Consider the following 26,421-nt stretch of genomic DNA (forward strand, 5'->3'; position numbering starts at 1 on the left):
CGGGAATAACTCTAATCAGAGATGGGAGAGAGACATTGTTACAAAAGTATGATTTCTCCCATGTATTCTCCTAAGGACATATTTATCTTTACAAAAAGTCATTTTTTTGTTTCGTTTTGTTTTGTTTTTCCAAAAAGCGCTTTCTCCCCAGCTTCTAAGAAGTCACTTGCTCTTCTGGAAGTGTCCTTCTACTCCTTCTACTCCCACCCAGTAAATTTTAGATGATATATAAACTGTAAATTCTAACTGCTTTCTTCATTTTTTTCTTTCTTTCTTTTTTTGAGACAGAGTCTCACTCTGTGGCACAGGCTGGAGTTCAATGGCTCAATCTCGGCTCACTGCAACCTCTGCCTCCAAGGGGCTTCAAGTGATTCTCCTGCCTCAGCCTCCTGAGTAGCTGGGGCTACAGGGGCGCACCAGTGCACCTAGCTAATTCTGTATTTTTAGTAGAGATGGGTTTTCATCATGTTGGCCAGGCTGATCTCAAACTCTTGACCCCAAGTAATCAGCCCACCTCGGCCTCCCAAAGTGCTGGGATTACAGGCTCATCCGTATATTTTCTAAGAAGACAGAACAACAAGAAAAGCACGGCTTCAAAATCAGAGTTCTGAATTTGTTGTTTTTAGTTATTATTTTATATAATTTTCTTTTAATGAAGTCGAGAGAAGGAAGAGGAGCAATTACCTATTTAAAACTATAATGATGACCATGTGTGGTGGCTCACACCTGTAGTCCCAGCACTTTGGGAGGCTGAGGTGGGTGGATCACCTGAAGTCAGGAGTTTGAGACCAGCCTGACCAATATGGTGAAACCCCGCCTCTACTAAAATTACAAAAATTAGCTGGGCGTGGTGGTGTGCACCCAGCTACTCAGGAAGCTGAGGCAGGAGAACCACTGGAACCTGGAAGGCAGAGGTTGCAATGAGCTGAGATTATGCCACTACATTCCAGCCTGGGTGACAGAGCAAGACTGTCTCAAAAAACAAAACAAAAAAAACCTATGGTGATATAGTGATATTAATCTTTTCTTTAGATTCAAGGGGTATGCAGGTTTATTACATGGGTATATTGCATAGGGATGAGAAATGGGCTTCTAGCATACACAGTACCCAAATACTGCAGAGTTCTGAATTTAAATTCTGACTATGCCACTCCCTAGCTTTGCGACCTTGGACAAATTGTTTAACTACTCCAACCCTTCATTTCCTTATCTATAAAATAGGGATAATTTTTACTTTGCAATGTTTTGAGGATTAGAGATAATGCATATAAAATACTTAGTTGGCCGGGCGTGGTGGCTTACACCTGTAATCCAAGCACTTTGGAGGCCAAGGCCAGTAGATCACCTGAGGTGGGGAGTTCAAGACCAGCCTGACCAACATGGTAAAACGCCATCTTAATAAAAAAATTTTTTTTAAATGCTTAGTAAATTACATACGTGAATATTCATGAAACTGCTACTATTATTGTGTGCCATTCAATAACTAGCTATTGTTATTTTTTATGAATCGGGCTTCCCTAGTAAAAGAAAACCTAACTTTAAGTAAACAAACATATGAAGTCCTTTCTAAAAATCAGAGGCTGGGCACTGTGGATCACACCTGTAATCCCAGCATTTCAAGAAGTTGAAGCAGGAGAACAGCTTGAGCCTGGGAGTTTGATTGAGACCAGCCTGTGCAGCATAGAGAGATCTTGTCTCTATAAAAAATTAAAATAGGCCAGTCATTGTGGCTGATGCCTGGAATCCTGGCACTTTGGGAGGTCAAGGAGGGTGGATCACCTGAGGTCAGGAATTCGAGACCAGCCTGGCCAACATGATGAAACCCCATCTCTGCTAAAAATACAAAAATTAGCTGGGCATGGTGGCATGTGCCTGGGAGGCTGAGGCAGGAGAATCGCTGGAACCTGGGAGGTGGAGGATTACAGGCATGAGCAACCACGCCCAGCCCTAATTATAAGGCCTTTTTTTTTTTTTTTTGTATAGACGGGGTTTCACCATGTTGACCAGGATGGTCTTGATTTCTTGACCTGGTGATCCACCCGCCTCGGTCTCCCAAAGTGCTGGGATTATAGGCCTGAGCCACCGCGCCCGGCCTAATTTTCTTTTCTTTTTTTTTTTGAGACGGAGTTTCGCTCTTGTTACCCAGGCTGGAGTGCAATGGCGCGATCTCGGCTCACTGCAACCTCCGCCTCCTGGGTTCAGGCAATTCTCCTGCCTCAGCCTCCGGAGTAGCTGGGATTACAGGCACGCGCCACCGTGCCCAGCTAATTTTTTGCACCTTTGGTAGAGACGGGGTTTCACCATATTGACCAGGATGGTCTCAATCTCTTGACCTCGTGATGCACCCGCCTCGGCCTCCCAAAGTGCTGGGATTACAGGCTTGAGCCACCGCGCCTGGCCTAATTTTCTTTTATAAAATTTTTTTTTTAAATTTAAAAAAAAAATAGAGATGAGGTTTCACTATGTTGCCCAGGCTGGTCTCCAACTCCTGAACTCAAAGGATCTTCCTGCCTTGGCCTCCCAAAGTGCTAGGATTACAGGTATGAGCCACCATATTTTCATATTGGCTCACATATCTCCTTTTCCTAATCAAACTACAGTACAATAGACATAAAAATACAGCTAATTAAATTACAATTCTAAATTGGCTGCCAGTTACATGTTTCTCTGTATGTGTGTATATGTTTTTTTTTTTGAGATGGAGTCTTACTGTCACCCAGGCTGGATCTCGGCTCCCTGCAGCCTCTGCCTCCTGGAATCAAATGATTCTCATGCCTCAGCCTCAGCCTCAGCCTCCTGAGTAGATGGGTTACAGGTGCCCATCATTTTTTGTTTTTTTGAGATGGAGACTCTCTGTTGCCCAGGCTGGAGTGCAGTGGCGCCATCTCGGCTCACTGCAACCTCCACCTCCCAGGTTCAAGCAATTCTCCTTCCTCAGCTTCCCAAGTAGCTGGGACTATAGGCACGTGCCACCACGCCCAGCTAACTTTTTTTTTTTTTTTTTTTTTTGAGATGCAGTCTCACACTGTCACCAGGCCAGAGTGCAGTTGTGCCATCTCGGCTCACTGCAGCCTCTGCCACCGGGTTCAAGTGATTCTCCTGCCTCAGCCTCCCTAGTAGCTGGAACTACAGGTGCGCACTACCACACCCAGCTAATTTTTGCATTTTTAGTAGAGACGGGGTTTCACCATGTTGGCCAAGATGGTCTCAATCTCTTGACCTTGTGATCCGCCCTCCTTGGCCTCCCAAAGTGCTGGGATCATAGATGTGAGCCCCCGCGCCCAGACCGTAATTTTTATTTTTAATAGAGACAGGGTTTCACCATGTTGGCTAGGTTGGTCTTGAACTCCTGATCTCAAGTGATCTGTCCACCTTGGCCTCCCAAAGTGCTGGGATTACAGGCGTGACCCACCGCACCTGGCCTCCGTATATTTTTAATTCAAAAAACAATGGCTTTAAATGTAGCAAGATGTGTTAAAAAACGTGTATCATAAAAATAAAGTGTATTGGCCGGGCGCGGTGGCTCAAGCCTGTAATCCCAGCACTTTGGGAGGCTGAGGCGGGTGGATCACGAGGTCAAAATATCGAGACCATCCTGGTCAACATGGTGAAACCCCGTCTCTACTAAAAATGCAAAACATTAGCTGGGCATGATGGCATGTGCCTGTAATCCCAGCTACTCAGGAGGTTGAGGCAGGAGAATTGCCCGAAGCCAGGAGGCGGAGGTTGCGGTGAGCAGAGATCGTGCCATTGCACTCCAGCCTGGGTAATAAGAGCGAAACTCTGTCTCAAAAAAAAAAAAAAAAAATTAGCTAGGCATGATGGCACACACCTATAATCTCAGCTACTTGGGAGGTTGAGCCAGGAGAATTGCTTGAACCTGGGAGGCGAAGGTTGCAGTGAGCCACTGCATTCCAGCCTGGGTGACAGACTTAAGATTCCATCTCAAAAAAAAAAAAAAAAAAGTCTGCATTTATATATTGGATTAAAAAGTTTAGTTCAGATAACATTCATTTAAAATAAGGTTATCTCATCAGGCCAAGATAAGAATAAAACAGTTTAACTAAAGTACCAGAATTGTGAGTCAAACAATTGTGCTTTTTTTAGAATTAAGTCAAATCTCTTCATATTATCAAATAACCTAATGTACTAACTCGTTTTGAAGATAATTTCAAGACCAGCATCTTAATAAAAATCCCAGCTAAAACATCATTTTAGCAAAAACAATATTTTGGCTCAAAATGGTTATGCAAAATTCAGTTTTTTTTTTGTTTTTTTTTTGTTGTTGTTGTTTTGTTTGTTTTTTTGGTTTTTTTTTTTTTTGTTACAACATTCAGTTGTAATAGAAACATGTTTAAATATGGAGAGTCAAACAGAAATGAGAAAAAACAGGTACCATCCATGTATTTATTATTGTTTTCTAGAACAACCAATCTTTATTAGAAAGCTGTAGCCACGCTGACAATAAATAACAGTATCATGAAATAGTGGAACAAATAATTTTTCAAGTACTGTCTGTAACGAAAGCACAGTAAACACATACCAAAAACATAACCACGCATACCAAAAATAAAAACCAGCTCAAGCCGGGCACAGTGGCTCAAGCCTGTAATCCCAGCACTTTGGGAGGCTGAGGCGGGTGGATCACGAGGTCGAGAGATCAAGACCATCCTGGTCAACAAGGTGAAACCCCGTCTCTACTAAAAATACAAAACATTAGCTGGGCATGGTGGTGTGTGCCTGTAATCCCAGCTACTCAGGAGGCTGAGGCAGGAGAATTGCCTGAACCCAGGAGGTGGAGGTTGCGGTGAGCCGAGATCGCGCCATTGCACTCCAGCCTGGGTAACAAGAGTGAAACTCTGTCTCCAAAAAAAAAAAAAAAAAAAAAAAAAAAAAAACCAGCTCAAGTATAGGATTGAACTGGCTGGAAAACACTTATTGTGTTACTGCCTTAAGAACCCCACGGAGCAGCTTGTAGCTCATTAACTGTACATTTTCCTTAGGAGGGAAACAAGGGCCTCTCTCAGTCACGTATGCATACGGAAATCTCAAAACCCAAAGGCCATCAGGTGGAAGGGTGATTTCTTGTTTTTCTGGGTAGAATACTGGACATGGTGGTGGGCCTGGTTGAACCTGAAAAACACAGGTAATATAATTATTTCTACATTTGTCAATATGAAACGAGCGAAAGATAAATGCCTAAACAAACGATAGGTTCAAAGAGCATGTAAGGCAAGATGTGGTGGCTCGCTCCTGTAATCCCAGCATTTTAGGAGGCCAAGGTGGGTGAATCATGGGTCAAAAGTTTGAGACCAATCTGACCAACATGGCGAAACCCGTCTCTTACTAAAAATATGAAAAATTAGTCAGGCATGGTGGTGTAACTGTAATCCCAGTTACTGTGGAGGCTAGGGCAGGAGAACAGCTTGAACCTGTGAGGTGGAGTTTGCAGTGAGCTGAGATCACTCCACTGCCCTCCAGCCTGGGCGACAGAGCAAGACTCTGTCTCGGCCGGGCGCAGTGGCTCAAGCCTGTAATCCCAGCACTTTGGGAGGCCGAGGCGGGTGGATCACGAGGTCAAGAGATCGAGACCAACCTGGTCAACATGGTGAAACCCCGTCTCTACTAAAAATACAAACAATTAGCTGGGCATGGTGGTGCGTGCCTATAATCCCAGCTAGTCAGGAGGCTGAGGCAGGAGAATTGCCTGAACCCAGGAGGCGGAGGTTGCGGTGAGCCGAGATCGTGCCACTGCACTCCAGCCTGGGTAACAAGAGCGAAACTCCACCTCAAAAAAAAAAAAAAAAAAAAAAGACTCTGTCTCAAAAAAAAAACCACAAATAAATAAAAGAGTACATAAGATTAAGCAGATATGGGTACACTCCTACTCTAACTGTATCCAATATTATATTATTTAGTCTCTAATATTATTCTGCTTTTCTCCAGAACTTTTCTTTTGCGGGGGGAGGGGACACAGTCTCATTCTGTCACCAGGCTGGAGATGGGTTTTGTCATGTTGCCCAGGTTGGTCTCGAACTCCTGATCTCAGGTGAGCCACTGCACATGGCCTTTTCTCCAGAATTTTAACTTAAAGCTCTGCCTTTCAATGAAATGATGTGAAATGATAATGTGAATTAACTAAAATGTCCACAATGTATTTTTTTTAAAGAATGATGGTATTTAAGACTTTTTTTTTTTTTTTTTGAGACGGAGTTTCACTCTTGTTACCCAGGCTGGAGTACAATGGCGCAATCTCGGCTCACCGCAACCTCCGCCTCCTGGGTTCAAGCAATTCTCCTGCCTCAGCCTCCTGAGTAGCTGGGATTACAGGCACGTGCCACCATGCCCAGCTAATTTTTTGTATTTTTAGTAGAGATGGGGTTTCACCATTTTGACCAGGATGGTCTCGATCTCTCGACCTCGTGATCCGCCCGCCTCGGCCTCCCAAAGTGCTGGGATTACAGGCTTGAGCCACCGCGCCCGGCCAAGACTTGTTTAATAAAATAATAAGTTTAAATAAATTTTTTTTAATCGGCTGGGCGCAGTGGCTCAAGCCTGTAATCCCAGCACTTTGGGAGGCCAAGGCGGGCAGATCATGAGGTCAAGAGATCGAGACCATCCTGGTCAACATGGTGAAACCCCGTCTCTACTAAAAATACAAAAAATTAGCTGGGCATGGTGGCACGTGCCTGTAATCCCAGCTACTCAGGAGGCTGAGGCAGGAGAATTGCCTGAACCCAGGAGGCGGAGGTTGCGGTGAGCCGAGATCGCGCCACTGCACTCCAGCCTGAGTAACAACAGCGAAACTCCATCTCAAAAAAAAAAAAATTTTAATCACATTTTTTTTACTTTTTCTTTTTTTTTTAAAGATGGGGTTTCACCATGTTGGTCAGTCTGGTCTCAAACTCCTGACCTCAGGTGATCTGCCCGCCTCGGCCTCACAAAGTGCTGGGATTACAGGTGTGAGCCACCGAGCCCGGCCCAATCACATTTTTTTTTTTTTTTTTTTGAAAGGCAAGGTTTCTTCATGTTGGTCGGTGTGGTCTTGAACTACCAATCTCAGGGGATCTGCCCACCTCAGCACCCCAAAGTGCTGGGATTATAGGTGTGAGTCACTGCACCCAGCTTAGTTTTTAAATTTTTTTGTAGAGATGCAAGTCTCACTATGTTGCCCAGGCTGGTCTTAAACTCCTGAGCTCAAGCAATCCTCCCACCATGGCCTCCCAAAGTTCTGGGATTACAAGCATGAGCCACTGTCCTTAGCCTGAAACAATTAGTTTTGATACTAACCTGTACTTTTTAAAACCAAAACAAATATCAGCTCTTTTTTTTTTACTTGTTTGGGGCGGCAGAGGGTTATATTTCTTACCTGAGGCATTAATATTATCTGCAAAGGAGCATCAGGAACCACAACAAAAAGCCTCATAAGTTGAGCATAATGAGGTTTCAGCCCTCTACCTTGAGAGGATGACAGAATATATAAGGGCATGTCGCTATTTAGGGCTTTTAAAGCTGATTCCTTTGGCCCACTTCCCATTACTTTCATTACTTTGTCAGGCCCAGAGCACATGAATCTCCGACCTCGAGAGTCTTCATATTCAAAACCCACAAAAGCTCGAGCTATGTCATCTCGCCGTCTTCCTCTTCCCATTACAACTGCACTTCTCTTTCCAGGAATAGCTTTATTTGGAGCAGGCCAAGAATTTGTGTCTAAGTCTCCTTCGTCTTCAGCTCTAGTCCTGATGACAATGTCCCAAGGCATAAGATAATTTGTTCCTGGGATGAAGCCCTGTTGGTCCAAACCTGTATGAAAGTTGTAAGACTTAGCAGGGCCTAGTTTAACCAAAGACCAGCTGGAGAACTTGGGTAGCAGACCTTTAGGGCAGTTGGAATGTAGCATGCCTGGGAGATACTCAACTGTGGATGCCTGTCGATCAACCAAGTTGGGTCTCTTCTCAGTTTTCACTTCTACTTGACCGTGAACTTCTGCATTATCTCCTCCTGCTTGTGGATCAGCTGGATAGGTACCTAAGCTATCTGTGGACTGGCCCAAACTCAAAGCTAAACTCAGGCTTGTGCTCTCTCCTTGGGTTTGAGGTTCTTTTTCTTTAAGTTTATCAGCATCTGAATCCGGAGGAGCAGGAGAAGATTCATTTTTAGCAGGAGCAGGATCCGGAGTACTTGGTTCAAATACTGGGAAATTGATATGATCTAATTTTCCACAACATTTTTCTTCCAGAAGCTATAGGGGGAAGAAAAAAAATCCAGTAATTTTTTTTCGTCTTAAATAATACATTCTTCACTCTAACAAGATCAATAAATGCTGTGTAAGCAAATATTTACATGTAAAGAACTTGCTATTGTTTATATATTATACTGCAGTTGAATTTGCTTTTCTACTTATTCTGCTATTGAAAATATGTTCTTACTCAGATGATATTTAACAACAACAACAAAAAAAGACAGAAGAGGAAGAAGAAAAAATTCAGAGTCTACCTGATAAAAGTCATAGTTGGCTGCTTTGATATCAAAGGGATCATCTCGAGGTGCTTGTTTCCTTCCACAGTTACAAGCACCAGTAGATCGAGCTCGGCTATTGTGATATAGCACAGGGGGATTTCTATCAGCCTCTGGTTTTTCTCCTGGAAAATATAACAGCCACTATTAATTTCACAAATGCAATGCACAGTCAAATTTACTTTGCATTCTACAACATCTAACACCACAAATACTCCAAATAGTTCTTTGGAAAGAAAAACAAAAACCTTAACTAAATTCACATAACAGAAGAAGCAAGTGAAAATATATAAAATAGCCGGGCGTGGTGGCTCAAGCCTGTAATCCCAGCACTTTGGGAGGCCGAGGCGGGTGGATCACGAGGTCAAGAGATCGAGACCATCCTGGTCAACATGGTGAAACCCCGTCTCTACTAAAAATACAAAAAATCAGGTGGGCATGGTGGCGCATGCCTGTAATCCCAGCTACTCAGGAGGCTGAGGCAGGAGAATTGCCTGAACCCAGGAGGCGGAGGTTGCAGTGAGCCGAGATCACGCCACTGCACTCCAGCCTGGGTAACAAGAGCGAAACTCCGTCTCAAAAAAAAAAAAAAAAAAAAAAGAAAACATATAAAATAATTATATTAGGCCGGGCGCGGTGGCTCAAGCCTGTAATCCCAGCGCTTTGGGAGGCCGAGGCGGGTGGATCACGAGGTCGAGAGATCGAGACCATCCCGGTCAACATGGTGAAACCCCGTCTCTACTAAAAATACAAAAAAATTAGCTGGGCATGGTGGCGCGTGCCTGTAATCCCAGCTACTCAGGAGGCTGAGGCAGGAGAATTGCCTGAACCCAGGAGGCGGAGGTTGCAGTGAGCCGAGATTGCGCCATTGCACTCCAGCCTGGGTAACAAGAGCCAAACTCCGTCTCAAAAAAAAAAAAAAAAAAAAAATTATATTATACATCTAAAGTTTAGAGTTTTTATATTTTTATTATTTATATAATTTTAAAACGCTTGGGTGCATGAAGACCAGCACTGGACTCCTCAAGCAGGTGCAGCCCCCACCCTGCCCCAGAAATTTATAGTTTTTAAGTGATTTTTTTCCTCCTGCTATCATCATCACAGTGATCTAAGATAACATTCATTTAGTTTAACAAATTCTCCAAGGCAAAAATATTAATATGAAACGTCTGAAATTTTGTACTACTTACTAGTTCTCATTTACCAATTCACTAGGACTCATTCTTTAAACAACAACAACAACAAAAAGAAAGTAGTCACAGCTGATATTTTCCTTTCGTAGCAAGAGAGAAGTCGTATAGTTGATGCACCTGACTTTCTGTAGGGCTCTTTCTAAAATATCAGTACATAGTGAACTATCTTAAAACAAGAATGAAAACACAGCTCCAAGTGTTTATTTCAAAATGAGGAAAAAAATTTAGCTACCTGATTTAGGTAATGAGTGAAATTTGTGTACACAGTGTTGATCAGTTAAACTCCTCTCCTCACAGAGCTGATGGCCATTGCTCCAAAATTTGTAGCAGTCCTCATGTAACTGCATGGCGTATTTGTGAAATGCTGGACCTCTAGCATGTTGACTGTACACTCGAAGCGCCTGGGCAAGCTGATTCTTATGGACAGTCATTGTGTAATTATGAGGCAAATTTGACTGGTAGGCACTGTGGGCCATGGGTAAAGCTTTTTGGCATCGGTTTTCTGAGAACTTTGTGTCAATATCCAAAAACCCTTCCAAGACTTTAATACTGCTTAAAATCTTAGATGTTAGCTCCCCAGTGGGTGAGCTCAAGTCCTCCTCTTTCCCATCAATAGCCACTTCATATAGTTTTGAAGCTGCTGAGATCCACTTCTGATAAGTAGGAAGTTCAAAATGGGAAGGCTGTGGGTTCCTGCCCACACTGTCATCGAAACCTTTCTTGCTTAGGACTAGCTCCACATGCTGCCATAGGAATTCCCGAAGAGTGAAATCCACTAGCTGGCCTGAAGAACTGGAACTGCTGCTGTCAATATGAAAGGAAAGTTGCTGGCGGCTGTGCTGCCTCATCACCTGGTATCGCCTAGGCCCAGAAAGGGGTGCAGGCACCAGCAAAGATTCCGGGTCCTTCACAGTACAATGACTCCTAAGTTGGTCCAGCAACATACCTACTGGGTCCTCCTCCTGGCTTCCGGGTACTATGTACACAAAAGCTTGGTTGGCAGGCACAGTAAAGAGGCAGTTGATGCTCTGATTAGTCAAGACACGACTCTTTCGGAAGATTCTATAGATCTGGTCTTCCAGGGCATGCTGCAGTCTCCTTTTGGGAGAATGTTTCTTGGGCTTGTCTGGATGAGCTGGGTCTTGGTTCCGAGGAGGTTCAACCTTGAGGGCTCCATTGAGTTGAAAGAGGAAAAGGAGTCTAGGTGGGCAAGGTCGGCAGTTTAGCTTCCAGTCTTTGCCAACTGGACAATCCTTAATAGCTGTTTTAAGGAGTGGCAGGACTTTCTGTCTCAGACCATCCAGGGCTCTGAATACTCGATCGTAAGTGATATCAAACGAACAAGTGGGATGGACCAGAAGCAAGATATGACAGACAGAGAATAGGTAAAGGAGACTGAGGCACTGCAGCTTCTCTTGATGCTTCCAAAATTCGTGTGCTTCTGCATGAGGCAAAGAGAGTCCACCTCCAGCTTCCCCGCTCTGAAGAGCCCGACAAGCCCGCAGAAGCTGTGAATTGTCACAGATGGAAGTGAGGAGAAGATACAGAACTTTACTTTCCTGATTGTAGTAGGCCTGCAGAAGGCTGTAGTCCTGGGAGCCTGCCTCAGTTCGGTTACCTTCCGCGGTAGCTCCACTTCCCCGACCTGGATCCCCGGCTGCAGCCCCAGGGTCCCCGGCTCCACCGGCCTCGCCCACGGCGCTAGCCTCAGTCCTGATTCCAGGCCCTGGATCCCCAGGATCTTGGTGGCGAAAGAGGGGAAAGACCTGTCGGTCACACACCGTATTCACAAGAGAGAACTTCTCGGAATTCAGGCGTAGAGCCGTCTTGCCGAAGATTCCCACAACGCAGATCTCATCCTCCCGCCATGGAGGCTCCGGCCCGCCAGCCGCGCTCCCTCCGCCCTCAGTAGGGGACCCTACGGGACTTTCAGAACCCACCCAGGCTGAGGCTCCCATTAGCAGCTCTCGCAAGCTCACAGGACCCGCCATGGTGCAGAACCTTCTCTAGAGTCCTTCCGGTCCGCTAGTAAAACCGACCGGCTTCTGTCCCATGTCAAAATCCTTCCCCCGCGTCTTCACTTCCGGCTTTCCCCTCACTTGGGTTCCGCCTCCTGCCTCTCTTCTCCCAGTTGAAGTGTTTCCTCAACTGTAGGAATTGAGACGTCAAAAACAAAACGAAATAAAAACACTGGGGCCGGCCGCGGTAGCTCGCGCCTGTAATCCCAGCACTTTGGGAGGCCAAGGGTGGGGGCGGATCACAGGAGGTCAGGAGTTCGAGAACAGCCTGGCCAAAATTGTGAATCTCCGTCTCTACTAAAACTTCAAAAACTAGCCGGGTGTGGTGGCAGGCACCTGTAATCCCAGCAACTCAGGAGGCTGAGGTAGGAAAATCGTTTGAACCTGGGAGGCAGAGGTTGCAGTGAGCAGAGATTGTGCCACTGCACTCCAGCCTGGGCAACAAGAGTGAAACTCCGCTCAAATTAAAAAAAAAGAAGAAAGAAAAGAAAAAAGAGGCCGGGCGCAGTGGCTCACGCCTGTAATCCAAGCACTTTGGAGGCCAAGGCGGGCGGATCACTTGAGATTGGGAGTTCAAGACCAGCCTGACCAACATGGTGAAACCCCGTCTTAAAAAATAAAGAAAAAGAAAAAGAAAAAAGAAAATTTTGGCCGGCATGGTGTAATCCCAGCACTTTGGGAGGCAGAAGTGAGTGGATTACTTGAGGTCATGAGTTCGAGACCAGCCTGCTCAACATGGTGAAACACCATCTCTATTATTAAAAATACAAAAATTGGGCCGGGCGCGGTGGCACAAGCCTGTAGTCCCAGCACTTTGGGAGGCCGAGGCGGGTGGATCACGAGGTCGAGAGATCGAGACCATCCTGGTCAACAAGGTGAAACCCCGTCTCTACTAAAAATACAAAAAATTAGCTGGGCATGGTGGCGCGTGCCTGTAATCCCAGCTACTCAGGAGGCTGAGGCAGGAGAATTGCTTGAACCCAGGAGGCGGAGGTTGCGGTGAGCCGAGATCGTGCCATTGCACTCCAGCCTGGGGAACAAGAGCGAAACTCCGTCTCCAAAAAAAAAAAAAAAAAAAAAAAAGTACAAAAATTAGCCGGGCATGGTGGCACACACCCGTGGTTCCAGCTACTCAGGAGGCTGAGGCTGGAGAATTGCTCAAACCCGACAGGTGGAGGTTGCAGTGAGCCGAGATTTCACCACTGTACTCCAGTCTGGGCAACAGAGCTAGACTCCGTCTCAAAAAAAAAAAAAAAAAAAAAAAAAGAAAATCTGTGAAATATCTTTGTGTATAAATTATAACTTGCAGATCCTCTCTTACTAGTGGGCATATTGACAAATAGCTGCCAGGATAAAACTTACAACCAGATTTAAATGTACAATTATAACATGTTTATTTTGGGGTTTTGTAAAAAAGTAAAAATCTTTAAATCTAAAAAAAATTATCCCTAGTTCTATACATTAACATGGCCGAATCAAAATAAATGTTGATTAAAAGAAATCAGAAAGACAAGTATATATACCGTATGATTCTTTTGTTTTCTTTTCTTTTTTCTTTTTTCTTTTTTTTCAGACAGAGTCTCTATGGCCAGGCTGGAATGCAGTAGTGCAATCTCAGCTCACTGCAACCTCTGACTCCAGGGTTAAAGTGATTCTCCTGCCTCAGCCTCCCAAACAGTTGGGATTACAGGCACGCACCACCACACCCAGCTAATTTTTGAATTTTTAGTAGAGACGGGGTTTCACCATGTTGGCCAGGATGGTCTCGATCTCTTGACCTTGTGATCTGCCCGACGTGGGCTCCCAAAGTGCTAGGATTACAGATGTGAGTCACTGGGCCCGGCCTGATGCTATTTCTTTCTTTTTTTTTTTTTTTTTTTTTTGAGACGGAGTTTCGCTCTTGTTACCCAGGCTGGAGTGCAATGGCAGGATCTCGACTCACCACAACCTCCGCCTCCTGGGTTCAGGCAATTCTCCTGCCTCAGCCTCCTCAGTAGCTGGGATTACAGGCACGCACCACCATGCCCAGCTAATTTTTTGTATTTTTAGTAGAGACGGGGTTTCACCATGTTGACCAGCATGGTCTCGATCTCTTGACCTCGTGATCCACCCGCCTCGGCCTCCCAAAGTGCTGGAATTACAGGCTTGAGCCACCGCGCCCGGCTATTTCTTTTCTTTTCTTTTTTTTTATGGAGTTTTGCTGTCACTCAGGCAGGAGTACAGTAGTACGATCTTTTTTTATTATTATTTTGTTTATTTTTAGAAAGAAAAAAAGAATAATAAGAAAAAGAATAAAGAAGAGGAAGAAAGAGAAAGAGGAAGAGGGAGAGAGGATGGGGGTATTGCTTTGTTGCGCGGGCTAGAATGCAGTCTAAATATGGGTATGCCTATAATTGTGCTTAATAATGGAGACATGAAAGAAAATGAGGGAAGAGAATAACAAACAAGGAGCCAACCAACATTTCGTTTAAACTTCTAAGTTGATATGATGTGGTACTGATAAGAGTGTATATTTTGTGTAAAGTGGAGAGTTCTATAAATGTTAATTACGTTTACTTGTTCCAGATCTGAGTTCAAGTCTTGGATATCGTTGTTAATTTTCTGTCGCTTTGATCTGTCTAATATTAATGTTGAAGTCTCCCGCTATTATTGTGTGGGAGTCTAAGTCTCTTTATAAGTCTTGTATGTCTGGGTATTCCTGTATTGGGTGCGTGTATATTTAGGATCTTTAACTCTTCTTGTTGTTGCGTTGATTCTTTTATCGTTATATAATGTCCTTCTTTGCTTCTTTTGATCTTTGTTGCTTTAAAGACTATTTTATCAGAGGCAAAAATTGTAACTTCTGCTTTTTATTTATTTATTTTTGCTCTCTGGTTGGTAAATCTCTCTCCATCCCTTGTTTTGAGTCTTTGTGTATCCTTGAATGTGAGATGGGTCTGGATGCAGCATACAGATGGGTTTTAGTTTTTTGTCCAAATTGCCTGTCTGTCTTTGAATTGGGGAATTTAGTCAATTTAAATTTAGAATTAATAATGATAAGGCCGGGCGCGGTGGCTCAAGCCTGTAATCCCAGCACTTTGGGAGGCCGAGGCGGGTGGATCACGAGGTTGAGAGATCGAGACCATCCTGGTCAACATGGTGAAACCCCGTCTCTACTAAAGGTGCAAAAAATTAGCTGGGCATGGTGGCTTGTGCCTGTAATCCCAGCTACTCAGGAGGCTGAGGCAGGAGAATTGCCTGAGCCCAGGAGGCGGAGGTTGCAGTGAGCCGAGATCGCGCCATTGCACTCCAGCCTGGGTAACAAGAGCGAAACTCCGTCTCAAAAAAAAAAAAAAATAATAATAATAATAATAATGATATATGTGAGTTTAATACTGCCATTTAATATGAGCTGGCTATTTTGCCCATTAGTTGATGTAAATTCTTCATTATATTGATGTTCTTTACTTTTTGATATTTTTTAGAAAGGCTGATACTGTTTCTTCCTTTCTATGTGTAGTGGTTCTTTCAGAAGCTCTTGTAAAGCAGGCCTGGTAGTGATGAATTCTCTGAGTGCTTGCTTGTTCACAAAAGACTTTATTTTTCCTTCACTTATGAAGCTTAGTTTGGCTGGATGTGAAATTCTTAGTTGAAAGTTCTTTTCTTTAAGGATGTTGAATATTGGTCCCCACTCTTCTGGCTTGTAGGGTTTCTGCTGAGAGATCTGCTGTAAGTCTGATAGGCTTCCTTCCCTTTGTGGGTAACCTGACCTTTCTCTGTGGCTGCCCTTAGTATTTTCTCCTTCATTTCAACCCTGGTGAATCTGACGATTATGTGCCTTGGAGTTGCTCTTCTTGAGGAATATCTTTGTGGTGTTCTCTGTATTACCTGGAGTTGAATATTATCCTGTCTTACTAAGTTGGGAACATTTTCCTGAATAATGTCCTGAAGCGTATTTTCCAGCTTGGATTCATTCTCTTCGTCACATTCAGGTACACCTATAAAGCGTAGATTAGGTCTTTTCACATAGTCCCATATTTCCTGGAGACTTTGCTCGTTCCTTTTTATCCTTTTTTCTCTAATCTTGTCTTCTTGTTTTATTTCATTGAGTTGGTCTTCGACCGCTGATATCCTTTCTTCTGCTTGATCAATTCGGCTGTTAAAACTTGTGCACACTTCATGTAGTTCTCGTATTGTGTTTTTCAGCTCCATCAATTCACTTATTTTCCTCTCTAAATTTTGTATTCTTGTTGACATTTCGTCAAACCTTTTTTCAAAGTTCTTAGTTTCTTTAGATTGTGTTAGAACAAGTTCTTTTAATTCACAGAAGTTTCTTATTATCCACATTTTTAAGCCTGCTTCTGTAATTGGAACACACTCGTTCTCGATCAAGCCTTGTTCTGTTGCTGATGAGGAACGGGGATCCCCTGCTGAGGGAGAGGCGTTCTGATCTCAGGTATTCTCAGCCTTTTTTGACTGTTTTCTTCCCTTCGTTGTAGATTTATCCATCTGTGGTCTTTATAATTACCGTCTTTGTAATTGGGTTTCTGAGTGGACGTCCAACTTATTGATTCTCAGCGCTGAAATCTGAGCAACCCACTGCGCCGACTAAATCAGCGGCGTTAAGATTGATGGTGCTTTTCTGACTCTGTACCAAGAACCGACGCTCCGAGGCGCCGGCAAAACCGCCTCGCCGGTCGCAAGAGTCACGCTGGCGACCCGTGGGGCTCCTCCGCTGGGAATCTCCTGGTGCGTGAGCAACCAGAATTCATGTGAAGGTGTGGCGTCCTCTCGTTGTTTGCGCTTTCACTGGGAGCTACAATCCCGAGCTGCTAGTGATCAGCCATCTTGGATCTCTCTCCCACTGCTGTTTCTGTAGAGTTCAAACGCAAGCAAAATAAACCATAGCATTTTGGGGTGTGTTCTTAGTAAAAGCAAGGAAATATTTATTGTATTAAACAAGTCAGTGATTATTTAACGGGATTATGATAGGAGACAGGTAGAGCTTCTGAGGACACTAATCACGTATTTTTTGGTGGTTCTGAGTGTTTTTGTTATATATAAATATATATATTTTTGGACAGAGTGTTGCTCTGTTGCCCAGACTGGAGTGCAGTGGCACAATCTCAGCTCACTGCAGACTCCACCTCCCAGGTTCAAGCAATTCTGCCTCAGCCTCCCAAGGTTTCGGTATTACAGGCTCCCTACCATGCCCTGCAAATTTTTGTATTTTTTGTAGAGACAGGGTTTGCCGTATTGGCCAGGCTGGTCTTGAACTTCTGACATCAAATGATCTGCCAGCCTTGGCCTCCCAAAGTCCTTGGATTACAGAAGTGAGCCACTGCAGCCTGCCCTTGGTGATTTTTTTTTTTTTTTTTTTTTTTTTTTTAAAGAAGGTGTCTTGCTCTGTTGCTCAGGCGTGAGTGCAGTGGCATGATCTGAGCTCATTGTAACCTCTGCCTTTCAGGCTCAAGTGATTCTCATGCCTCAGCCTCCTGAGTAGCCAGGATTACAGGCATGCGCCACCATGCTCTGCTAATTTTCTGTTTTATTTTTGGTAGAGATGGATTTTCACCATGTTGGCCAGGCTGGTCTCAAACTCCTGACCTCATGTCATTCACCTGCCTCAGCCTCCCAAAGTGCTGGGATTACAGGTGTGAGGCACTGCACCTGGCCCTTCAACTATGCACCACCCCCCACCCCCACCTATTTTTTTTTTTTTTTTTTGAGACAGTTTCACTCTGTTGCCCAGGCTGGAGTACAGTAGTGCTATTTGTGCTCACTGTAGCCTCTGCCTTCTGGGTTCAAGCAGTTGTCCTGCCTCAGCTTCCCAAGGAGCTAGGATTACAAGCATGTGCCACCATGCCAGCTAATTTTATATTTTTAGTAGAGATGGGGTTTCACCATGTTGGCCAGGATGGTCTCGAACTCCCAACCCCACATCGGCCACGTCCGCCTCCCAAAGCGCTGGGATTATAGGTGTGAGCCACACCACAACTGGTCTTAATTTTTGAATTTATATATATTTTCTATATTTATTGTATACTTTTCTATAGGTATCATATTTCTAGTTTTAAAAAGGTTAAAAAGAGAAAAACCAAAACTTTTATTAATCTTTATTTAAAAGATGTAAGGTAGAACACATTTAACACTGGTACAATGTTTATCTATACGATTCCCATAGAACTTTTTTCTTGCCTGGCTTCATTATATAGCAAAGCATTTTTTTTTTTTTTTTTTTAAGACAGAGTTTTGCTCTGTGACCAGCAGACTGGAGTGCAGGTAGTATGAACATGGCGCACTGCAGCCTCAACCTTCTGGGCTCAGGTGATTCTCCCACGTCAGTCTCCTGAGTAGCTGGGACTACAGGCACACACTACTAGGCCCAGCTAATTTTTTTTTTTTTGAGATGGAGTTTCACTCTTGTTACCCAGGCTGGAGTGCAATGGCGCGATCTCGGCTCACCGCAACCTCCGCCTCCTGGGTTCAGGCAATTCTCCTGCCTCAGCCTCCTGAGTAACTGGGATTATAGGCACGCGCCACCATGCCCAGCTAATTTTTGTATTTTTAGTAGAGACGGGGTTTCACCATGTTGACCAGGATGGTCTCGATCTCTTGACCTCATGATCCACCTGCCTCGGCCTCCCAAAGTGCTGGGATTACAGGCTTGAGCCACGGCGCCCGGCCTAATTTTTTTTTTTAGAGATGGGGGTCTGGCAATGTTGCCCAGACTGGTTTTGAACTCTTGCCCTCAAGTGATCCTCCTGCCTCAGCCTCCCAAATTGCTAGGATTACAGGTGTGAGCCACTGCACTGGGCCATAAAGCATTTTTCTTTTCTTTTTTTTCTTTTTTGAGACAAGGTCTCACTCTGTTGCCCAGACTGGAGTGCAGTGGTATGATCTTGGCTCACTGCAACCTCCACCTCTAGGATTCATGTGACTCTCATGCCTCAGACTCCTGAGAAGCTGGGACTATAGGCACACACCATCACACCTGGATAATTTTTATGTAATTTTTTGGGTAGCAATGGAGTTTCACCATGTTTGCCAGGCTGATCTCAAACTCCTGACCTCAAGTGATCCACTTGCCTTGGCCTCCCAAAGTGCTGAGATTACAGGTGTGAGCCACTGTGCATGGCCCAAGGCCTTTTTTTTTTTTTTTTGAGACGAAGTCTCTCACTGTTGCCCAGGCTGTAGCACAGTGGCACCATCTTGGCTCACTGTAATCTCCACCCCCAGCTTCAAGCAATTCTTCTGCCTCAGCCTCCTGAGTAGCTGGGATTACAGGCATGTGCCACCATGCCCGGCTAGTTTTGTATTTTTAGTAGAGACAAGTTCTCCACGTGGCCCAGACTGATCTCAAACTCCTGACCTCACGTGATTTGCCTGCCTTGGCCTCCCAAAGTGCTGGAATTATAGGCATGAGCCACCACACCCAGCCAACATATACTTTTCTATAGGTATTATATTTCTAGTTTAAAAAAAAAAAAGGTTAGAAAGAGAAAAACCAAGGGCCAGGTGTGGTGGCTCAAGCCTGTAATCCCAGCACCTTGGGAGGCTGAGGCGGGTGGACCACGAGGTCAAGAGATAGAGATCATCCTGGCCAACATGGTGAAACCCCATATCTACTAAAAATACAAAAACCAGCTGGGCGTGGTAGCACGCGCCTGTAGTCCCAGCTGCACGGGAGGCTGAGGCAGGAGAAGAGCTCGAACCCGGGAGGCGGAGGTTGCAGTGAGCCGAGATCGTGCCACTGCACTCCAGCCTGGCGCCTGGTGACGGAGTGAGACTCTGTCTCAAAAAAAAAAAAAAAAAAAAAAAAAAAAGAGGCCGGGCGTGGTGGCTCAAGCCTGTAATCCCAGCACTTTGGGAGGCCGAGGCGGGTGGATCACGAGGTCAAGAGATCGAGACCATCCTGGTCAACATGGTGAAACCCCGTCTCTACTAAAAATACAAAAAATTAGCTGTGCATGGTGGTGCGTGCCTGTAATCCCAGCTACTCAGGAGGCTGAGATAGGAGAATTGCCTGAACCCAGGAGGCGGAGGTTGTGGTGAGCCGAGATCGTGCCATTGCACTCCAGCCTGGGTAACAAGAGCAAAACTCTGTCTCAAAAAAAAAAAAAAAAAAAAGAGAGAGAGAGAGAGAGAAACCAAAATTGTATTAATCTTTATTTAAAAACATAACCAGATGCACCTTGGTAATTTACATTCTCCGGTTGCCATTCAGTCTCAAAGTACATACTGGGAGCACATGATAAATAGTAGTTTATGGAAGCCACAGCACTTACTGAGTTCTCAAATGGTTGCAATGTAAAATCTGTCATAAAAATCAGTAAAAGATACAAGGTAGAACACATTTTAACACTGGTACAATGGCAGTAGCAGCTTTGCAAATATTTATCTATGATTTCTATAGGACTTTTTTTTTTTTTCTGCCTGGCCCCACTATGTAGCAAAGCATTTTTCTTTTTGAGACAGAGTCTTGCTCTGTTGCCCAGTAGGCTGGGGTGTGGTGGTATGAACACAGCTCACTGCAGCCTTAACCTCCTGGGCTCAAGTGATTCTCCCACCTAAGTCTCTCAAGTAGCTGGGAGTATAGGCACACATCACCACACCTGGCTATTTTTTTGTTTTTTGTAGAGATGGGGTCTTGCAATGTTGCCCAGGCTTGTTTTGAACTCTTGGCCTCAAGTGATCCTCCTGCCTCAGCCTCCCAAAGTGCTAGGATTATAAGTGTGAGCCACTGCACTGGGCCATAAAGCATTTTTTTCTTTCTTCTTATTTTTTTTTGAGACAGGATCTCACTCTGTTGCCCAGACTGGAGTGCGGTGGTGTGATCTCAGCTCACTGCAACTTCCGCCTCCAGAGTTCAAGTAATTCTCGTGCTTCAGGCTCCTGAGTAGCTGCGAGTATAGGCACATGCCACCATGCCCAGATTTTATATATATATATATATATATATATATACACACACACATATATATATATATATATATATAATATAATATACCTATATATATTACATATGTATTTGTAGAGATGAGGTTTCACCATGTTGGCCAGGCTGGTCTCAAACTCCTGACCTCAAGTGATCTGCTGCACCCTCAGCCTCCCAAAGAGCTGGGATTACAGGCACAAGCCACTATGCCTGGCCTCTTTTTTTTTTTTTTAAGACAGGGTTTGACTCTACTGCTCAGGATGGAGTGCAGTGGCATGATCTCAGCTCATTGCCACCTCTACATGCTGGGCTTAAACTGTCTTCCTACCTCAGCCTCCCAAGTAGCTAGGACTGAAGGTACATAACATCACACCTGGCTAATTTTTTGTATTTTTGGGAGAGACGGGGTTTTCATCATTTTGCCCAGGCTGGTCTTGAACTCTTGAGGCTCAAGTCATCCACCTGCCTTGGCCTCCCAAAGTCTTGGGATTACAGGCATGAGTCATGGTGCCTGGCTCCAGCATTTTTCTTACGATCTTTTATCCCACAGGAATGGTCAAGTCATTTAGCATTAAATGAATAGAGTACATGGTGGTCTACAATATTATAAACACTATAAGTGCCCCATAAAATATTATTGTTATATTCAACTGCTTTATTCTCAGTGATTATTCCCTCTATTTTTACATAATATAAATGTAGTTAGCAGGTTTTTTTTTTTTTTTAGACGGAGTTTCACTCTTGTTACCCAGGCTGGAGTGCAATGGCGCGATCTTGGCTCACCGCAACCTCCGTCTCCTGGGTTCAAGCAATTCTCCTGCCTCAGCCTCCCAAGTAGCTGGGACTACAGGCGTGTGCCACCATGCCCAGCTAATTTTTGTATTTTTCGTAGAGAAAGGGTTTTGCCATGTTGGCCAGGCTGGTCTTGAACTCTTGACCTCAGGTGATCCACCCACGTGGGCCTTCCAAAGTGCTGGGATTACAGGTGTGAGCCACTGCACCCAGCTGGGTATTTTCATTTGTATGTTTTATGGATCGTCACATGGAGTAAGGCAGAGTTGGCATCAGTTTTGTTCATCAAAGGTGCTTTTAGAAAGTGGTAGAGTTGAAGTTGGGCTTCTAGGGTGAGCCAGCTATAAAAAAAAAAAAAAGTCTCAATTATAATATCAGTTATATTTCTGAGATAAATACAACTTGCCTTTCTCAACAGAACCCAGATTTTTTCCAGGGCAACACTGCATTCAGAGTCTAAATACCACTTTTCCCAGTTTCCCTGACGCAATCAGAAGTTCCTGGATAGGGCTTTTTTGAAGAAATGAGGCGTAGCTTAGCTTAACATTTGCCATTCTTCACCACTTGCCTAGAATGTGGACATGACGCTTCAGAAAACTTAGTCATTTTGTATTATGAGGATAAAAACCACACATTAAGGATGGAAGAACAGTGATGATATAGTGAAGCCAATGTATTATAGTTGTGGACTTTCTACTTCCTAAAGAAATATTTAAATTTAAAAAATAAGTCTGGGAGCTAAGCTATGAGGATGCAAAGGCATAAGAATGATACAGTAGGCTGGGCGCGGTGGCTCAAGCCTGTAATCCCAGCACTTTGGGAGGCCGAGGCAGGTGGATCACGAGGTCAAGAGATCGAGACCATCCTGGTCAACATAGTGAAACCCCGTCTCTACTAAAAATACAAAAAACTAGCTGGGCGTGGTGGCGCGTGCCTGTAATCCCAGTTACTCAGGAGGCTGAGGCAGGAGAATTGCCTGAGCCCAGGAGGCGGAGGTTGCGGTGAGCCGAGATCGCGCCATTGCACTCCAGCCTGGGTAACAAGAGCGAAACTCTGTCTCAAAAAAAAAAAAAAAAAAAAAAAAAAGAATGATACAGTAGACTTCAGGGACTTGGGGAAGGAAAGAGTGGGAAGGTCTTGAGGGATAAAGGACTATACACTGGGAACAGTGTACACTGCTTGGGTGATGGGCGCACCAAAATCTCAGAAATCACCACTAAGGGACTAATTTGTGTAACCAAACACTATCTATTCCCCAAAAACCCGTTGAAATTAAAAAAAAAAAATTTTTTTAAAGAGATAGTTGTGGGTCAAGCACAGTGGCTCACGCTGTCCAGTAGGGACATGTTAGGGTGTTGTGGCTCACACCTGTAATCCCAGCACTTTGGAAGGCCGAGACAGGAGGCTCACTTGAGCCCAGGAGTTCGAGACCAGCCTGGGAGATACAGTGAGATCTTGTCTGTAAATTACAAAAAAAAACAAAAATGAGTCAGTTGTGTATATTTAAAAAAAAAAAAAAAGTCCTAATCTATTTATTTATTTGTCAAGGCAGGTTCTTGCTGTATTACCCAGGCTGGTTTCAAACTCCTGGCCTCAAGTGATTTTCCGGCCTCAGCCTCCCAAAGCACCGGAATTACAGGTGTGAGCCATCACACCCTACCATGTCCCTACTGGATTAAACCACTGTAGTCAGATTTCTGTTACCTAAAGCCAAATGCAAAACCTGATACAGTTCGATTCAGAGTTTAAGGAAAAAAGAAGTCAAGGCCTAAGGGCTGGATAGGATAAGTCATCTGTATCTAACAACAGTTTTACCTGGACATCGTCCTCCTTAGTAGATTTTAGGTGCACAACATATGGCATAGATCTTATCTGTGATTTTTGTTGTTGTTCAATATATGGCCTTGCTATTTATTACCATTTATCCATTTCCAGAGTTGTCAACTCACTGTACTAGTTATAAAGTGGGGCAGGGACAACGAGGATCTTAGAGCTAAACAGAAAAAGGAAGGGGCTAAGACCTTCCGTGAGGCCTCTTCCCTTTGCTCCTGCCCTTCACAATTTTGGGTATCACCAAGGAATGTGATTAGGAGTAGCATGCTCTAAGAGAAGGAAAGAAGAGCCTGGTCACATCTCCAGAGAAAGCTGTATACTGCCTAGGAGGACCAAGTTGATTGTTAAGAGAGAAATCATATTGTCCCACAAAAAGCACGGATTCTCTTGGCCGGGGGTGGTGGCTCAAGCCTGTAATCCCAGCACTTTGGGAGGCCGAGGCGGGTGGATCACGAGGTCGAGAGATCGAGACCATCCTGGTCAACATGGTGAAACCCCGTCTCTACTAAAAATACAAAAAATTAGCTGGGCATGGTGGCGCGTGCCTGTAATCCCAGCTACTCAGGAGGCTGAGGCAGGAGAATTGCCTGAACCCAGGAGGCGGAGGTTGCGGTGAGCCGAGATCGTGCCATTGCACTCCAGCCTGGGTAACAAGAGCAAAACTCCGTCTCAAAAAAAAAAAAAAAAAAAAAAAGCACGGATTCTCAAACAGGGAAGAAAAGGAAGACAGTATTGGGGTGAAGAATGTCAGCAGTGGCGTCTGATATGTCCTGCATCCAGAGGGAGAATGAACTATGAAGTTCAAAGCCAAAGATGCCAGCAGCCCTGTGTCCCAGCACTCCAGCAGGGGTGGCCAGTGGATGGCTGTTCTTCCCAGATCTAATGATAAAGGCAATCAGGGAAATGACTAAGATCAACAGGGTTTGGAAAAAGTTAACACCAGGGCTAGCTGATCTACTGGTTTTGGTGTGTGGTTGTACATGTAGGTGACAAAGAAAGCTGTCAAGACCTTTTCCTATCATGGTCTGACTCCTAAATACATCTCCATCCCTGTCTTTCACCACCATCAGGTTCCCTCTCTCTGTTACAGCCACACTGGTCACTTCTCAATTCCTTAAGATCATTCCATGATCCCTCCCACCATGGGACTCTTACACACGTTGTTCTTTTTGCCTGGAACTCTCTCCTCCATGACATTCATGGTGGACCCCCCCGACGGTTACCCTGTCCAGTAAATGCCTCTTCCTCCTTGACTCTCACCTCAAGCATCATCACTTCCTAAGGGAGTCCTTCTTAGATCATCCAGGCTAGATCAAGTTCCTCTCTGAGTTCCCACAGAACCTCGTTCCTTTCCTTCAGAGCACATATTGCAGTGTGATAGTATACAAATAAGGGATTATTTGATGAATGCCTATTTCCCCACTAGACTGAAAGCTTCAAAACAGTAGATCTGTATCTGTTTTTGCTTACCACTCTATCCTCAGTATTTCAGGACACTGCTGGGCATATAGGAAGTGCTTAATAAATATTTACTAAACGAATTAATAAAATCACACATTTATGGATAGACAATGATAATCCTACCTATATTTCTTTTTTTTTTTTTTTTGAGACAGCGTATCACCCTGTCACCCAGGGCTGAAGTACAGCAGTGCAATCACAGCTCACTCTACCTTTGCCTCCCAGGTTCAGGTGATTCTCATGCCTCAGTCACCCAAGTAGCTGGGATTATAGGCATGGCCACCACAACCGGCTAATTTTTGTATATTTTTTTTTTTGTGACGGAGTTTCGCTCTTGTTACCCAGGCTGGAGTGCAATGGCGTGATCTCGGCTCATCGCAACCTCCGCCTCCTGGGTTCAGGCAATTCTCCTGCCTCAGCCTCCTGAGTAGCTGGGATTACAGGCACGCGCCACCATGCCCAGCTAATTTTTTTGTATTTTTAGTAGAGACGGGGTTTCACCATGTTGACCAGGATGGTCTCGATCTCTTGACCTCGTGATCCACCTGCCTCAGCCTCCCAAAGTGCTGGGATTACAGGCTTGAGCCACCGTGCCCGGCTTGTATTTTTTTTTTAGTAGAGACAGGGTTTCATCAGGTTGGCCAGTCTGGTCTCAAAATCTTTGCCTCATGTGATCTGCCCACCTCAGCCTCTCAAAGTGATGAGATTACAGGCGTGATCTCACTGTTCCCGGCCAATCCTACCTATATATTTTATTTTATTATTTTTTTAAGTAATGTGAATCTTTTATTTTTTTTTTTTGAGACAGAGTCTCACTTTGTCACCCAGGCTGGATGCAAATGGCTTGATCACGGCTCACTGCAACCTCTGCCTCCTGAGTTCAAGCGATTCTCCTGCCTCAGCCTCCTGAGTAGCTGGGACTACAACGCGTGCCACCACGCCTGGCTAATCTTTTTTTTTCAGTAGAGGTGGGGTTTCACTATGTTGGCCAGGATGGTCTCAATCTCCTGACCTTGGGATTCGCCCACCTCGGCCTCCCAAAGTGCTGGGATTACAGGCATGAGCCACTGCACCCGGCCCTACCTATATTTTATAGAATTTTATGAAGCCTAATATGAAAGTACTTTGCGAAACACAGGGCACCATTTAAAAATTATTATTACTAAGAAAGCTGCTTTAAATTATTATCATAAATTATGATTATGATCATTTATTTATTTATTTATTTATTTTGAGATAGGGTCTTGCTTTATCACCTAGGCTGGAGTGCAGTGGTGCAATCACAGCTCACTGCAGCCTTGACCTCCTAGGCTCAAGTGATCCTCCCAAACCAGCCTCCTAAGTAGCTGGAACTATATGCGTGCACCACCACACCTAGCTACTTTTTTGTATTTTTTGTAGAAACAGAGTTTCACTATGTTGCCCGTCTCGAACGCCTAGGCTTAAGCAATCCCCCCTCCCTCAGCCTCCCAGCGTGTTACAATTACAGGCAGGAGCCACCACATCAGGTCAAATTATCTTCAAGCAAAGGAATCAATATTTTTTTCCTAAAGGGTTACCTGAAATTTTCTCCTTAAGGCCTGTGTCATTACTGGAGTCAGTCCTGTTCCTGTTTCCATATTTTCTTTATTGGTAAGCGGAGTTCCACCTGGGCTCCTGCAAAGGTATTAAAAATAATAGTAGCTGTGTT

The 26,421-nt window shown here is 44.4% G+C and overlaps 2 protein-coding genes across 2 annotated transcripts in view; both read right to left on the bottom strand.

The window, feature by feature from the left end:
* Positions 1-4,406: 4,406 nt before the first annotated feature.
* SMG8 (SMG8 nonsense mediated mRNA decay factor) lies at positions 4,407-11,724 on the bottom strand. The gene is made up of 4 exons (XM_039477044.2): positions 9,943-11,724; positions 8,497-8,642; positions 7,370-8,242; positions 4,407-5,133 (listed from the first exon to the last, which is right to left on the bottom strand). The coding sequence occupies exons 1-4, from the start codon at positions 11,699-11,701 to the stop codon at positions 4,936-4,938; spliced, it is 2,976 nt and encodes a 991-aa protein (XP_039332978.1). The 5' UTR covers positions 11,702-11,724; the 3' UTR covers positions 4,407-4,935.
* An 8,119-nt stretch (positions 11,725-19,843) lies between these two features.
* Positions 19,844-26,421, bottom strand: part of PRR11 (proline rich 11) — a 32,051-nt gene continuing 25,473 nt past the window's right edge. The window contains exons 9-10 of the mRNA XM_039477045.2: positions 26,291-26,387; positions 19,844-21,778 (exon numbers count right to left, since the gene is read on the bottom strand). Of these exons, the coding sequence (XP_039332979.2) occupies positions 21,710-21,778; positions 26,291-26,387 (166 nt within the window). The 3' untranslated portion in view covers positions 19,844-21,709. The remainder of the gene's footprint in view (positions 21,779-26,290; positions 26,388-26,421) is intronic.

This window comes from Saimiri boliviensis, chromosome 17, assembly GCF_048565385.1.
Source record: "Saimiri boliviensis isolate mSaiBol1 chromosome 17, mSaiBol1.pri, whole genome shotgun sequence".
NCBI lineage: Eukaryota > Metazoa > Chordata > Mammalia > Primates > Cebidae > Saimiri > Saimiri boliviensis.

Bases quoted from the DNA above. Each gene is read 5' to 3' on its own strand.
- SMG8 (XM_039477044.2), bottom strand. From the start codon at position 11,701: ATGGCGGGTCCTGTGAGCTTGCGAGAGCTGCTAATGGGAGCCTCAGCC. The intron at 8,643-9,942 runs GTAGCTAAATTT...TATATTTTCCAG, and splicing joins TCACTCATTACCTAAATCAG to GAGAAAAACCAGAGGCTGAT. The intron at 8,243-8,496 runs GTAGACTCTGAA...TTCCCCCTATAG, and splicing joins CCAACTATGACTTTTATCAG to CTTCTGGAAGAAAAATGTTG.